The sequence below is a fragment of the Odontomachus brunneus genome, unplaced genomic scaffold, assembly GCF_010583005.1.
Source record: "Odontomachus brunneus isolate Ranch 3 - 2012 unplaced genomic scaffold, Obru_v1 Obru_scaffold_025, whole genome shotgun sequence".
In the NCBI taxonomy this organism is placed as follows: Eukaryota; Metazoa; Arthropoda; class Insecta; order Hymenoptera; family Formicidae; genus Odontomachus; species Odontomachus brunneus.
In genome coordinates, this window is record NW_022639475.1 from 383492 (window position 1) to 399703 (window position 16212).

Consider the following 16212-nt stretch of genomic DNA (forward strand, 5'->3'; position numbering starts at 1 on the left):
GATAATAAATTACTACAAAATGTCGACCTATTTCCTTCGGTTACAAAATTCTATAGTAATTCTTGCTATAAAATTCTCTCCATGCGTAATCAGCGATTTCGGATTTTTCAGGTAAAATAAAACGTTTGTATTTTTTTTTATGATTTTATGGAGAATGTACGCGCCATATTTATCTGTAATTGTCTATCAATCTTTGTATACGTTGTTTCATAAAATTATAACGACGAAAAAATGTGAAAGCGTTTAGTTTTATCTGAAAAATTCGAAATCACTGATCACAAAACGCAATATTGTTAGGTCGGTGCAAAAGGTTCGTCATGTTCGTCAAATAAAATAGGAAAGGGAATTATCCGATTTCGAAGGTTTAATCGTTTTTTTTACAAGCAAAATGAACAAATTGACTCGCATTTTTTATACAGCCAACGACAACCTCCTATTTTCCTTTAAATGCGCAAACTTTTTACGATTTTATAGAAAAACGGCAGATCTTTTGCACCAACACAAGATATAACATAGTAACCTCGATCTCCTGTGCCTGTTCCTCCACGGTGGATTGGTGCAGCTTGATGATATTCTCCAGCTCCTTATTCCGTTCCAGTAGAGTCTTGCCGAGCTCCGCTGCCAATTGAAGATCTGCACAGAACACGAGAAGCGTGTTTGTTTTTACATAAACACCTATTACATCGATCGAAAGTATCGCTCATGAGCGCACTCTTACTTTAATCTATCTAAACCGTATCAAATATTCGCACGCGAGAGAGAGAGAGAGAGAGAGAGAGAGAGAGAGAGAGAGAGAGAGAGGAAGAGGGGGAGAGAAAAAGAAAGAGAGAGCGACAGAAGAAAAAAGAGAGAAGAAATCCAGAATATGCAGGTAGACGCAGGTCGTTGCTTTCCGAGGCAACGCGGGACGCTCGCGGCACTCCCTTCTGACACCGGCAAGGGCCAAGGACCTTCGTGGTGAGCAAACGAGCGAGCTACCGTTTGCTCGATTTCGCGGTGAACCAACGCAGCCCCGAGAAAGAAGAAATTCGCGCGAAGATGCTTACGGATGCGTTAACTCGCGCGGCGGACAGGAAAATTCCGCGACAGTCTCTCGACAACACTCGTTGAATCATAGAGGAGTCACGCATAACCTTGTACACAGGAATACATAGTAAACATAGTCTTTACCGAGAACGAAGTGTAAAAATACTCTCTTAGTGCCATATTAATAGTTATTACTCAAAACTCGTCTCCCGAGCGAGATACTCAGACTTGAGTTCCGAGTTAGATAAGAGCTCTTCAGATGAATCGTGATCACAGTCTACTAATTATGAATCTTTTCACGTAAACTTGATCTTATTTGTCAATCATGTAATTCTTTTTCCTACTATGAAATCGTGAAAAGTGAATAATCCTGCGCCACTTGAAGGCGATTGTGAATCTTTTCTCCTATATAAACTCATGAAAAGTAGATATTTACGAGTTAAGTTTTCCATTTTTTAAGATTTCACACGCTAAGGAAAAAGCATTAATTAATAGCTCATAATTTATAGCCAGATCTGTATTAATAGTCGTTACTTGAAACTTACTTCAAGTGACATACCCATATTTCAATTTAGAATTAGATGTCAATTTTTCAGCTAAATCGCGATTACGAATATAATGTCATATGACTCAATTGATAAACTCAAATTAAATTCTAAAAGATCCAAGTATCTCAGTTGAGGCAAGTTTCAAATAACGATTATATCGATACGGGCCGTACAATGTCACATACACCATACAATTTAATTGGCAGACTTGGATTTAACTCTGAGTAAAAATCTGAGTATCTCACAGAAACAAGTTCCAAATGACAACTATCAATAGGGACCTTAATCACCGATTACGATCGATGATTGTGATTATGTCCTCTCCCTCTTCCCCTGATATTATCACTTCTGCTCAACTGAGTTCCATCTTGCCGATCACAGCACCTCACGACTCGTTAATGTTCGCCAGAATGACGAATACATTCTTCACGAGGGGTTTCGACCCGTGCCCTAGTGTGGCTATTCTTCCCGTTCCTAATGGAACAACTCCACTGTCCGATTTATATGCGGCCGCAACTCGTTCGGGTAATCGCACCACTGTGGCCACTGTCCGCCTCTTGCTACTGTCGTCGTGGTCGTTAATTATTTCCGTATGAATGGCTACATCTCCGCCTACCTCCGCGCGTACCTTCGGGACCTTGAAGACACGCGAGCTCGATGGAATAATCCCAGCCGTCCAACGAGTTCATCTGGGTCTGTGGGTCCCAAACGACGTCCACGCTCCGCCCGCTCATGGTGTGCACTGGATGGGTCCGTCGTTGTTGTCGTCGACCTCCTCGAGCACCAGCGAGGCTTCAACAGTCGCGCCGGCGATTAACAGATCGCTCTGCTCGGCTGAGACGACCCAGTGTCAAGACGGGGACAGGTTATCGACCACAACCGGTTCCTTCGGAGGCAGCCGGTCTTCTGCGGATCGCTAGGTAGTCAGTCCGATCCAAACGTCGTGCGCCCGTCGACGAGCAGCAATCCAACTCCCTCCTTCTCTTCACGCGTTCCCCTCTCCCCGTTCTTCTCTTCTGGGCCTGCTGCACCGTCCCTCTTGATGCCCGTCCTGGTTGTGGCCATTGGGTGTCCCACCTAGCTGTATCAGCCACTCTCCAGGAGTGGTTTCGAATTTCGGACGGTGTCCAGTGTGCGATAACCTGAGCGAGTCCGTTGGACATGGTGGAGTAATTTCGGTTTACCGATTCGGTCGATGCAGAAGGAATATCAATTAAGTCGAACCACAGAATTCGTCCTGACTTGGAAATCGAGTTCAGAATTAGCGATGATATCAAAGAGTATTGATTCATATCAGCGCAAAAAGTGTTCGAGTATTCGCTGGTCTTCGTGGAAGGAACGTGAGAGAAAAGACAAGGAGTTAATAATACGTATAATTGTATAGCAAATTAATTTCGGATTTTTCAAATAAAATAAAATGGTCGTATTTCTATGTTGTTGCGATTTCATGAAACGATACGATGTGCCGTTTTGACTTGTGATTAATCTTCCGATATCCCTCGCATACATTGTTTCATAGCATTACAATAACAGAGAAATATAATCATTCAATTTGACTTGAAACACTCGAAATTACTTGCTACGCAAAATCTAATATTTATATCTTATATATCTACATTAGATATAAGATATAAATATTGGGTTCTGTAATAAGTAATTTTGAATTTTCTTCAGACATTGGAGGCTGGCAACAAACAATGTCCCGCGTACGTTAAAGATTGAGAAAAAGTTTCAACGCATACGACACTTCATAATTATCGCAAGCTTTCATCGAATTTTCGAAATTACTGATTGCAGCTGTCAACTTGCGCGGCTCTTATTGGTCATAATACTCCTCCAGTAAAGAGACGTACGTTAAAGACCGAGGAAATATTTCAACGCGTGCGACACTTCATAATTATCGCAAACTTTCATCAAATTATCGAGATTATTGATCGCAGCCATTTACCTCTCTCTGGACGGCTTTTACTGACCATAATACTTCTCAGTGAAGAAGAGCACGTTAAAGACCGAGAAAATGTCTCAGCGCGTGCGACACTTGATAATTATCGCAAGCTTTCATCAAATTATCGAAATTACTAATCGCAGCCGTCAACTCGCGCGACTGTTATGGTATGTATGCACCATGATATCTCTTAAATAAAGCGTATTGACGAATTTTCTCGCCACACTGTTAAATATTGGAGGGTCAAATTTAAACCAATTTCTTGAGTTAAATAATATTTAGTTATTTTTAACTATCATGTGTGTCAAAATTTACTATTTTAACACAAAACATGTGTTTAAAAAAACAACCACATCTAATCAACCCATTTAAAACACAATATTAAGTCACTTTTTAAAACAAAGGTTACATTAACGTATGCACATAATAAAAATTAATTAAATTTCAGTCAAATTTAATATATTTCTTAAGTTAAATTATTTAACTCCATTACATTAGTTAAATTAACGACATATTTAATAGGAGCAGTGGCGACTTATAGGAATGGTTAAAAATAACTCAAATTGAATATAATTTGACACTACGGATTTAACAGAATGACAAATCGAGTCCTTCGTCTTCCCTCCTCTAGATAGGGGTGAGACACCTCTCAGCGCTGCAGCGTGCACAGGTACTCTCACTCTAGACTTCTCTTCCTTTCCCTTCTGTCTCTCTACGTCCCCGTCGTTCGCGGGATGCTCTAACGCGATGAGAGAAGGTGTCCCACTTCCGAGTCTTTCGTCGCGCACGAGTCTTCCCACGGAGAAATGGGGGCTGTAGGTTGACAGGGAAGGGTGATCCGACACGAGGCAAGCGAGCGGCTTGGAAAAAAATGTTCACGTCCATTTCGCGCACGAGAACACGGACAGAGGATGCTATTCGCCTTCGCGATCCCATCGAGTAGTCGCCGAAACGCACGAGAGCCTCGTCTCGCCAGAAATAGCTCGAAGGATCGAGGATGACGTCGCGTATGCCGCCGAGACCGGTTATCATCTTTTCATTTGTTTCTAGGCTGTAATATTAATTAATTAGAGTGGCGAGACTACCTTGATCGAATGATAGCGATTAAGCTGCGCTGTCATTGCGTATCAAGATAGTTAGTTACGTTACGTTGATAGTTCCACGGAACCTTGATCCACTTGGAGTATAATGGCGAATGCAACGCTCAGCGGCACGCTCAGGATATACAGGAGTGGAAAAGTTGCAGTGTCTTTTCATTAGGTCGCTGGACTTTCCGCTCGAGAGAATCCCCATAGTTTTCAGACACTTAACACGTTGACCGAATTACTAAACTCAAGTTGCCAAATATGCGCTAAATAAATGCAATTCGTGATGTATTCATTAACTCGCTTAATTGTTTCTCCATCAGTTATGTATTTAACGTGTAACTGCGCATTTGGTTATACGCTAATTAGATCCATACGAATAATTATACTTGAAACTTATCCCACGTGGAACACTCAGATCTGAATATAAAATTAAACTTGAGTTTCTTACATTTAAATCCTATCATACGAATCAGTTAATTAAATTTGACTGAAATTTAATTAATTTTTATTATGTGCATACGTTAATGTAACCTTTGTTTTAAAAAATGACTTAATATTGTGTTTTAAATGGGCTGATTAGATGTGGTTGTTTTTTTAAACACATGTTTTGTGTTAAAATAGTAAATTTTGACACACATGATAGTTAAAAATAACTAAATATTATTTAACTCAAGAAATTGGTTTAAATTTGACCCTCCAATATTTAACAGTATGCGACATTACACTTGTCTACTCGCAATTCAGCTAAAAATCTCACATCTAATTTTAAATTTAAATCTGAGTATTTTACACCTGAGACAAGTTTTGAGGGACGACTGTCAAGGTAAAGGTATCCATTCCTGACCTTTCTTATTGTTTTGGTTTTTAAATAGAAATATTATAAACTCTCAACAAAGGATACATGTAAATATACAATTCAATAATGTAAATATGTTTTATGTGTAACTCCCATACCGGTAATCACCGTGGCGACAATCGACATGTCAATTATTCATGCATTTCTTCCTCGTCTCTTCTCGCCTGTCCGCTCTCGGACGCGTCAACGAGCTGTCGTTTCCGACGCGATCCATAGCGCGACTTTCGCTGCAACGACTTCCAAAAACATCGGGAGCCGACCTAGTACCCTCGTTACTCGTGTAATCACGAGAAACGTGCACTACCGGCCGTATCGCGGACAGCGTAACTATCGATGAACCAAATGAAATTCTACCCTTACTAGCATCGGCTCGCCGTTACGCCGACATCGACGTCGATTTAATGACACAGTCGGCGGTAAACCAACCGTACTGTGTAGTCGCGACGTAACCGACGACATGGGCTTCGCGACATGTTCTATTAACCTATGGAAAAATATGTCGACGGTGGTGGCGGGACGAAACTGGCGGGACGAAGGATCAACGACGGATCTGTCGTTTCGCTGCTTTGACACGCTCCGTCTCTCTCTCTCTCTCCTCGCGCTGTGCACGCGCTCGTGAAACCAGCACCTCCTCTGAATCGAGTTCGCGGGGTCACGGCAGAAGCGAATAACAAGCGCTCGTCTTCCTCATCATTACAGCGCTCACGAGACTTCATTATCCAGCGTGACTCCGAGGACTCGATTCGCGCCGGAGTAAATATCAGCCGCTGATGTGCCTCCACCGTCGCGGTTTGACCCTCGGGGTCCTCTGCGCCGAGGATGGGACACGCTGGGAGTGGGACCCACGAGACAACACGTTGCCAATTTGTTACGCCGTTTGCGGTGAAAGTTATTTTACGTCGGCATATAACGAATGAGATTGCGCAATGGCCTGTGCACTGTCGTTCTGTGAGTTTTCCGGCATGGATAAATCGTGCACTTTTGCAGCTTTTCGTCTCGTGTTATCGACGGGGAAAAGAGCAACGATGCCCTTGCGAGATTTTGCAGTCGAGGTGAAGGATCGAATTGAATGCGATTCGAACGAAGAAGAACGAGAGGCTACGCGATACAAAGTCAAACAGCTGATCAGAGGAATTACTATCGATTTGCGCGTCGGCATTTCATTGACAGTCGCATAAAAGTAAATACAATGTAGCCTGGAGGGGAGCTTTTCCAAATAAACCGTGATAGCTAAATGCGCTAAGTTGAGAGAAAACAGAGGTAAACATTACATTGACTGCGTTCAGCAGAGGCAGTAGCTTTGCGCTGCACTGCCAACAGCTTTGCAAAGAGCTTACTAAGCTGCTTTTCCCGCCGGACAGAAAAGGTGTAGCGTAAAGATTAGGTAAAAATTCAGAAGATTGTGAAAGGAGATTACAAGCGTATTTAGATAACGAGAATGATATTGTAAAGTCAATTAAAGAGAAGCGATGTAACTATGGAGATACCAGGACTGCATAAGTAGAAATAAGGAATGGATGGATGTGTGTGGTTGAGGGATATAACTGTAAACCAAATCTTCTTCTTGGCTATGTAAGCTGGAGGAAAATATTCTGATACCTAACCTAACCGAGTATCTCACACGAGACAAGAAGTTTCAGATGACAATCAATACGGGACGTCAATACGGGACGTTGACGCGAGCCGGCTCTGAATTGGGTCCTCTCGCTTCTCACCTCTTCAATTGGAACGGCCGGCAGCATCATGCACGGCAAGCCGTGCGCTTGTTCCGTGCGAAACAAACCGATGCTCGGATACACCTTGGGTCTCGCGCTCTCGCGGAAAGGTCAAGCCGGTGCACCTGTGCACCGCTAAAATCCCGATAACAATGGGCCGCCTTTTTCGCCTTTTCCCGCTCAGGCAAGCCCCGCGGCTCCCGCCAGCCCGCGCGCGTCCAGTCGATGAAGAGATTAATAATCGTTTCGCCGGAACACTCTCGGGAGAAAGTATCCGGCGAGAGGCTTCGATTCTATTCGTCGGGGTCGCCGGGTCAATTCAGTCGAAATATCACGGCGATCGGCCGCGCAGCTCCGCATCAGAGCTGCCCTCGAGCGCCATGCTCGGCCCAAACTAGAGCGTTCTGTTGCGCTCGTGAATCTCTTTTGTGTTTTCACTTTTTGTGCAGTTCTGCCGGCGCGCTCGCTCGAGTCGTTCGAACGATAAATCCCGCCGCCTACATGTCCACGGTTCCTGTTAAAGCGCTCTGTTAGCTGCACGTACCACACCCTGCGGTAATATCGACAGCTCGAGAGGCGCCGAGACGTAGTATCGCATCCGTAAACCGCAACGAGTGTGGGAAACCGAACGCTCGTTTTACGGCGTGTCGGCTCTTTTTGGCCGCCGACAAGGGTGCGTTTTTGCAGAGGGATTAATCGACGGACGCGATTCGATTGTGACACTCGCCGTCTGCAGGAAGCGGCTCCAAGTTCCGGTCTAATCGCCGCTAAACTTGTTCGGAACCTGTGATTTTCGGGATATACTTTGGATTATTTTCAAAAGGCATTAAACTTTATCATCTGATTATCGTAGAGTGACGTTCGGACATTGGCCTTATTAAGCGGCTGGATACATATATGGAGAAAGAAGAAAGAAGAAGAAAAGAAAGGGAAGCGGCTTCACCGGCCGTCAGGATGACACCTGATTATATGGCGGCGTGGTAAAGGCGACTCCATCAACGGCAGCTCTTCTTCCTCGAGCTGTGATGTGTACGTGAAAGAAACAGGAAGACATCATTAGACTTCAGCAGACTTGAACAGTAAGAAATCGACTAATCACAGTCTTGGGCCGTACTCTCTAAATTTCTTGAAGGAATCTCTCTGAAAATGAGTGAAAAGTGGCAGTTAATTAGCACTCGAAGCGATTGTAAAAACTATACTCGAAATCGCAGGAATGAATGTTTCATTTGGAATGGAATGGGTTTTGACTTCATGTAAGTGAATGTTTCAATCGATTAGAATAAATGTTTTTGTGACAGTGTACTGCCATAGAAATCTGATACACTCCATAAAGAGTAGATTCACTCTTAATTTTGAGTGAAAAATCATTAGAATTCGAATAATTCGATGATCGCTCAACTTTCCGTGTGGAATTCCTATTTATTTATTTAATGAGAACAAAATCCCCCTTTTTTACACAAAACAAAGACGTTTTGGAAATACATAGTGCATAAATGAAATTAATCTTCTAAATTTAGAGAACAAGAAAAATAATCGGCTGTGGTTAATCTATTTTCTTATTATTTACAACTATCAGTATTGGACATTGATCAAGTAAAAATTGCCTTACTAATTCTTTTATTATTCCAGCATTCCTGAATTAAAATAAACAGCACATCAATAATCAAAATTAATCAGTCATTATATGTAAAATCGTAAATAATTTCATCAACTGATAAAATTAATTATTAATCAACGAATCAGTTACATCAAAGTTTGATTAATAATTAATTCTATCAGTCGATAACATTATTTATGATTTCATATATGATGGATGATTGATTCTGATTATAGATCTGCCGAATATTTTAATGTGAGAGAAAATTTCAACAGACTCACGTCCAGCACTGCTCACTGCTTGTGTGCGCGTATGTCATGGGCCTTTCGCGTTTCAATCAGCCGGTCATTAAAGGGATAACTGGCCCTGTATCGGTCTGCTAGTGGCACGCGTGGGCGGAGAGAAGGCGAGTGTGGCACATCGAATGCCGGTTGAATCGACGGTGGTGCGACGCCATTCGCTCGGGATATCTTCTCCCTCTTCTTCACCTCTTTGTACCTACGCGTCTTTTTCTTCATCCCGGTTAACTTGCAGCTAAAGTCGCGGCCGGTTAAAATATACGGCGGGCCGCGTTCCCATCATTGTTTCGCGCAGAAGGTAAAGTATGCGGGCGACCTGCAGAATGCATGCGTGTCGGCGGTGTCGATGAAAGCGCGCTGGAAGAAAGTGTACCGGAGTGTGTGTACGCGTATGGAGGGATCTTCTCAGCGCTCTTCTTGAGCGCGAGACAAAGGGTGGAGGATCGCCGTTGTTGGTTTTGCACGTCGCCGATGACTCGCGCCTACTCCTCGATCAACGCTGACATTTCATCTTCCGGGTGATCCTCGCGAGCAACGTGGCGCACCAAGGGCGACGACGCATCGGACCCTTCGCGACAGTAAAAGTGCCGCAAAAGGTTTATCTACCCACAGCAAGAATCCGTGCGCGATAGCTAAATCTCGTTGTAACACACGGATGCTTAAAAGTATAGCAGCCATTTACTCAATTAACTACACGGAAAAAACAATTCTGTTAATTGGGTTCTGTTTGTTACCTTGGCATGAAAAACTCGGTTGTGGGAATGGAAAACTTCTTGTAAAAGAAGTTTCTGTTCAGTCAACAGTCATCTGAATCGAGTTTTAATGCGGCTGGATATTCAGACGAATATTTCCGGTCACAGTAACAGAGATACATGCAAAAAAGTTTCAGTTGATGCAACCAAATAGAAACCAACTGAAAATTAGGTAATCAGAAGCGATATCTCTGTTATGAAAACTAATATTACTGTTGTCGCAACCGAAAATATTCGTCTGAACATTCAACGATATTAGAACTTGGTTGAGGCAACTGAGAACAATTGACTATATAGAAGTCTCATAAAGGAATTTTTCTGTTCCTACAACTGAATTTTCGTTTGATCTCTGAGCAACCGAAAATTGGTTGCACCAACAGAATTCTTTTTCCCGTGTATTATTCCCTGTCAGAGCGAGTCTTTCGTCTAATTCCCATTTGGACACACTGGCTGAAATTTTCTTTTCCATGCACGAAACCAATGTAGCAGCAATAATAGCAAAAGTTTAGTTACAGCAATGTAAATACATAATTCAACAAATTATGATTAGCTACGCCAATGAAATCTTTTGTCCGTGCGTGAAACTCGTTACATCATCGTCCATTCGATCCATTCGATCCTAAGTCATCGGATCTAATCATAAACTGTCGGATCTGTCTTGTTAAAGTTCTGAGGTTTCGTCACAAAATTTCATCATCATGTGACGTACGATTAACATGTTGAATTTGATATGCGAGTCGCGTGAGGCACGAATTCTCGTGTGTTACGTTAACTTTTTGAATGCTACGGACGCGCATCGAGACTCATGAATAAATATTGTTTCTTTTTTATTTTTCCTGTCGATGTAAATTTGATTTCATGATTTGTTGCTTTCGATTTTTCAGGAAATTACTTCTTTCGTCAGATTGATTTGCAACAGCCCAAAATATTTCGTCCTTGGCGATTGACTCCAAAATGCTCCGCGTTTAAAGACTGAACGATACTTTATCGTCTCTTATCGACATTTTTCGAAATTCTCAGCGAGATAATTCCTAATCAACAAAACCGTCTATCACGAACGAATGACGGAGCCTTTCGACATTCTTCGAAATTCTCAACGAGATAATTCCTAATCAAAAACCGTCTATCACGAACGAATGATGGAGTCTTCGCGGAGACTCAATTGTCGTTCAGATGTAAATAATGTGACATTCAACGTACTGATCACGGATTAACGATTGTATCCGATCGTCCCACGGAAGACCTTTCCTTTTCGAAGAACAATCAGTCACCGAACACAAAGTCCACGCGATATCTGTATTACGGGATGCAACTTTGTCGCGCGAACTGGTAGCTACGAGACCCGCGCGGCGGTGGAAACTCAATATAGGCGAGAGAACGCACTTGTCCTCGTGTCGCCGTCTAACCGCACACTTTCCGCCACTCTGACTTGAATTTCACCCCTCAGGAAGCAGCCGCGGGATACTCGACGACGGTTCAGCCTTTTCCTCTACACACAAGTAAGAGGACTGTCACGCGACAGTTCGGCGAGTTGCCGAAGGCGGCAGTTTGCGCAATCGCGCGGACTAAAATTTAATATAACTCGACTAAACTAATAACACCCAATCAAAATACAATCTCATCTTTAACGGAAACCTCTTGTCTCGCGGCGGCTTTAAGAAGATTCTTCTAAAACCAAAAGAAAAATACTCCAAAAAAGGAACTCGCGCAGCAAGATGCTGTTTCCTGTAATCTCACAGGAACTTTCATCGAAAGAGTATTTATTTTCTAATAAAAAGAAATAATAATGTGCCTAGAAGATTCTCCCACTGCTTTTAGAAGAATCCTCTTAATACTACACATTGAGACAAAAAAGGTTAGTTATTCTAAAATTATAGTTATTCTTCGCTTTAACCCCATATTTTTTGGTCGTTCTAACACGAAAATGATAGTAGTAACATGCATATTATTCTCACTTTAAAGTAGAAATCATTATTATATTATTACTTTATAGTAGATGTTACTTTATAATATATTATTACAGTAATAGTGTTTATAGTACAATATCATTACTTTATAGTAAAAATGAATAAAAAATAACTTAAATAATAGGAAAAAGGGCTAATTCGAGTTCAAGCACAGGATTAATAGTGCTATGTACCATATGGGTAAAACCTTCCTTGTGTTAGGAAATAGAGCAATATTTATTGAACATAAATACTCAATATAAATAATCAAACGTTTCGGCTCAATCATGAACCCTCTTCAGTGATATAAAAAAAATCAAGATTTACAAAACGAATTTACAAGTAAACGCATTACAAGTAAAGGAATTAATTAAAGACCTTAATAAAATGACATGAATGTTATTCGCAGTATTATAGCTGACAAGACCGTTACCCGACTAATATTAAGAAGTTCAAATTAATACTAGGAAGTAGCCGTCATAACTATAAAATCTTGAACTCGAATTAGCCCTTTTTCCTATTATTTAATTGATATCATTGTTATTGAGTTCTTATTTTCTTTCTCTTAAAAAATAACTTTCTTGAGCACAATTTCACTTAACCATATTTTCACTCAACAAGAGACGCGAAAGGATGCGAGGACAATTTCCGAGATAATTTTCAGGAGATTGCGAGTAATTTCTCGCGGGAGAGTAACAATGTCGATGATGTTTCGCGCACGTTGAGACGTTTCCTCGATCTTAAACGGGGCGCGGGCGCGACACATTAGCCACTTTCCAACTCCTCCGTTAATATCATATTTAGACTCCCTGTTCGATTGGACGTGGCGTACCACCTTACACGCAGAGTTACGAGAAATAATGTGCGCGAGACGCGACAATGCGCGACGGCGAAACGCGCGATCGCGCGCAAAACAACAAACCCGCCAGCGAGAATTCCCTCGAGTCGTGTTTCTCGGCGAATTCGCACGACTCGATAAAAAGATACCGGATGAGGCGGCATTGCCGACAATGTCGGCGGCAGGAAGCGGGGTGAAAGTACCCCGGTGCTTTCGTTCGCCGAAAGAACGACTGGCCTTGACTACTTCGCACTCGCCGGATAATTATCGCGCACCCGATGTTGCCGTCATCGCGCGTCAATCAGAACGCGACCGGTGCAATTGTCAACTACTGAACGATTAATCCGCCCTGTCGGCGCGGCGTTGATACTGCTGATATTAATGATGCCACGTGTGCGTTTACAGTTACCGAGTTACCGTGCCGTGACGCTAACCTCGTTATAAATCGCGAGCAAACAGACGAACGGAAACCCTCCCGTATTTTCCGATCCCGTCGTATCGAGCGATCGCCGCGGTCCCATCTTCTCAAGGCCATCCCGCTGCCGGTCGTGCTGTTAATACCGTCATTACCTGTCTCGCCTTCGCAGCTTAATTAAGGAAAAAGTCGTCGTCGTTAGCGACAGCGAGCGAGCGAGTTCGCGACGAAAGCGAACGGAACTGTCGCGGTTTTTTGTCCGGATTTTCACACCGCGCGCGGCGATTTCACGTCGTCCTTTTTCCACGAGCGCCGCCGGTGAGTACCGACGACATCGTCGTCGGTGATGTCGCGAATTAAACGGAAGTAACGCCGCCCCACGTGTAATTCTCGGGAGAGGCCGATACACCCGGCTGATATGTCTGGCGCAATTAACGAGACGCCGTCGCTGGTGAGAACCACCAATTCCATTCGAGACAGGACGATGAGTCGTTGAAGGAGTTCTGATTTGAAAGGTCGCAAAAGAAGACGTTTCTCCGGATTTTTTTATAGGAAAACGAAAAATCGAATAATTCCAAACTTTGTAAATAATTATGGGTTCTGATTAGAAGTGTATCTCTTAGAACGGATCAGTAAAAATGCTTTTGACTATATTGGTGAAAGGACTATTTCACCAGAGTGACCAGAGTATTTTAAGATATTTTATTTTTTTATACATTATTTTAGTTAAATATAATGATGTAAAAATGGGTTTCATTTTTTATTCAGTCAGTTATTTCGATCGAGTTTTAACCTTTTACGTATGAGTCTGAGTAATCTGAAGGAATATTCAGTCGCTAATCTTATCGAGGGTTCGAGGAAATCTCAAAATAACGCAAATTTCTTTGCAGATGTTAATTTTGTTGCGCTTCTATCTTATGGCCGAAGTTCTTCTATATTTCTAGAAAATGTATCCCGAAATATTAATTTTTAACATGCTTACGATAGTTCAAAGTTTGCCCGGGCTTAATACCGACAGGAAAAAAGCGCGAGTTTTTATAGTATTTTTGTTTCGATTCTAGATAGAAAATTATATATATAGTCCCATATTTTGGACAAGAATGGGATTCCTAGTTGGTATCGTAGTAGGATAACCAATTCTAGTACAAATTTAGGCAATTCTAATTAGAATTTATGCTGCGTCTGGGAAAATCTTGGGATATTTTTATATCCCGGGATTTTCTCGAAGAGACGGACGAAACGCAAGGTCGATCACGCGCTAATGTTGCGTGCATCCTGCGAAAAGTTCCGGATCTCATAAAACCGCGCTTTATGGCGGAAGGAAGAAGAGGAGAAAAAGAGAGCATTGCAAACGTGCCAAAGGAGAAAATATTAGCGTTATCTTGTGAAGTAAATTCCTGCAATGCGGAGTAAACAAACTCGATTCGTATAATTGAATTTTCTGTTACCTGGAGACCAGACGAAAACTCGCTTGTAGCACCAGAGGGATTCCTATAGGAGATTTTTATTCAGTCAGTCATTTCAATCGAGTTTTAATCTTTCACGTACGAGTCTGAATGATCTGAAGGAATATTCAATCGCTAATCTTATCGAGAGTTTGGGGAAATCTCAAAATAACGCAAATTTCTTTGCAGACATTAATTTTATTGCGCTACTATTTTATGGCGAATAATACATGAAGTTCTTCTATATTTCTGGAAAATGTATCCAAAAATTAATTTATAACACGTTTATGATAGTTCAAAATGTTGCCGTGTTGTCCGAGCTTGACAAGCTCAGGATTGCACTGTATATTACAAAAAATTCCGATTGCATGCGGAGAGTTAACACAGCCGAATGTTCAGAGGAATCCTTTCGATCGCATAAAGATATTGTTTCTCATCATTGATTTTTCATCTAGTCTCCATCCTGTGAACTTTCATCCCTGTCGCGAATTGAAATCTCTTTTCCGTGTGAAGAATTCACATGGAGAAAAACTCGGTTTGTGTAATTAATTTTTTATTGTCTGAGACTAGACGAAAACTCGATCGTAAGAATAGAAAGATTTCTATTCAGTTATGTCAATCGAGTTTTCATGCAGCCGCGTGCGCTCGATCAGATACTTTCGGTCGCACTAACAAAGATGTTTGATTCCTGATTATACGAACTGAGATTCTTTTTCGTGTAAACAATCACTTCCTACACGGGAAAAAATCTCGGTTCGTGCAATTAAACAGGGAGTAGATGAAAATTTCACGAAGTGATATCTCTGTCATTGCAACCAAAAATATGTTTATCTGAACATTCAATTGTTACTAGCAATAATAAGGTAAAAGTACCAATGTCTGGACACGTACCAAATATATACTTAATTCTAGACATTCTTGTTTGGATTTTAAATACGAATATATCAACTTTAAATCGAATTTTTAATCTTCAAACATAAAATATTTGTATTTTCTAATATTAATATTTATATATATATTTTATATATATATATATATATATATATATATATATATATATATATATATATATATATATATATATATATATATATATATATATATATATATATATATATATATATATATATATATATATATATATATATATATATATATATATATATATATATATATATATATATATATATATATATATATATATATATATATATATATATATATATATATATATATATATATATATATATATATATATATATATATATATATATATATATATATATATATATATATATATATATATATATATATATATATATATATATATATATATATATATATATATATATATATATATATATATATATATATATATATATATATATATATATATATATATATATATATATATATATATATATATATATATATATATATATATATATATATATATATATATATATATATATATATATATATATATATATATATATATATATATATATATATATATATATATATATATATATATATATATATATATATATATATATATATATATTCTATATTGAAAGTTTGAATATTTCAATATTTTAAAACTAAAATAACAAGCATGAAGAATTAGGTACATGCTAGGTACGTGTCCAGGCATTGATACTTTTATCTTAAAACTTGGTATGAAAATTTGTTTGCAAAACTGAGAACAATTGACTGAGTAGAGACTTCCTATGGGAGGTATT

At 40.2% G+C, this 16212-nt stretch overlaps 1 protein-coding gene across 4 annotated transcripts in view; it reads right to left on the reverse strand.

Annotated features, from left to right (window-relative positions):
• The window catches only part of LOC116842543 (cerebellar degeneration-related protein 2), a 54986-nt gene that overhangs the window by 7285 nt on the left and 31489 nt on the right, over positions 1 to 16212 (reverse strand). For 2 of the 4 annotated variants that reach the window (XM_032811909.1, XM_032811910.1), the window contains exon 2: positions 521 to 633. In XM_032811909.1, the coding sequence (XP_032667800.1) occupies positions 521 to 633 (113 nt within the window). Of the gene's footprint in view, positions 1 to 520; positions 634 to 2190; positions 2509 to 16212 lie in introns of those variants that run through there. The other 2 variants (XM_032811907.1, XM_032811908.1) reach the window with 2 other exon arrangements.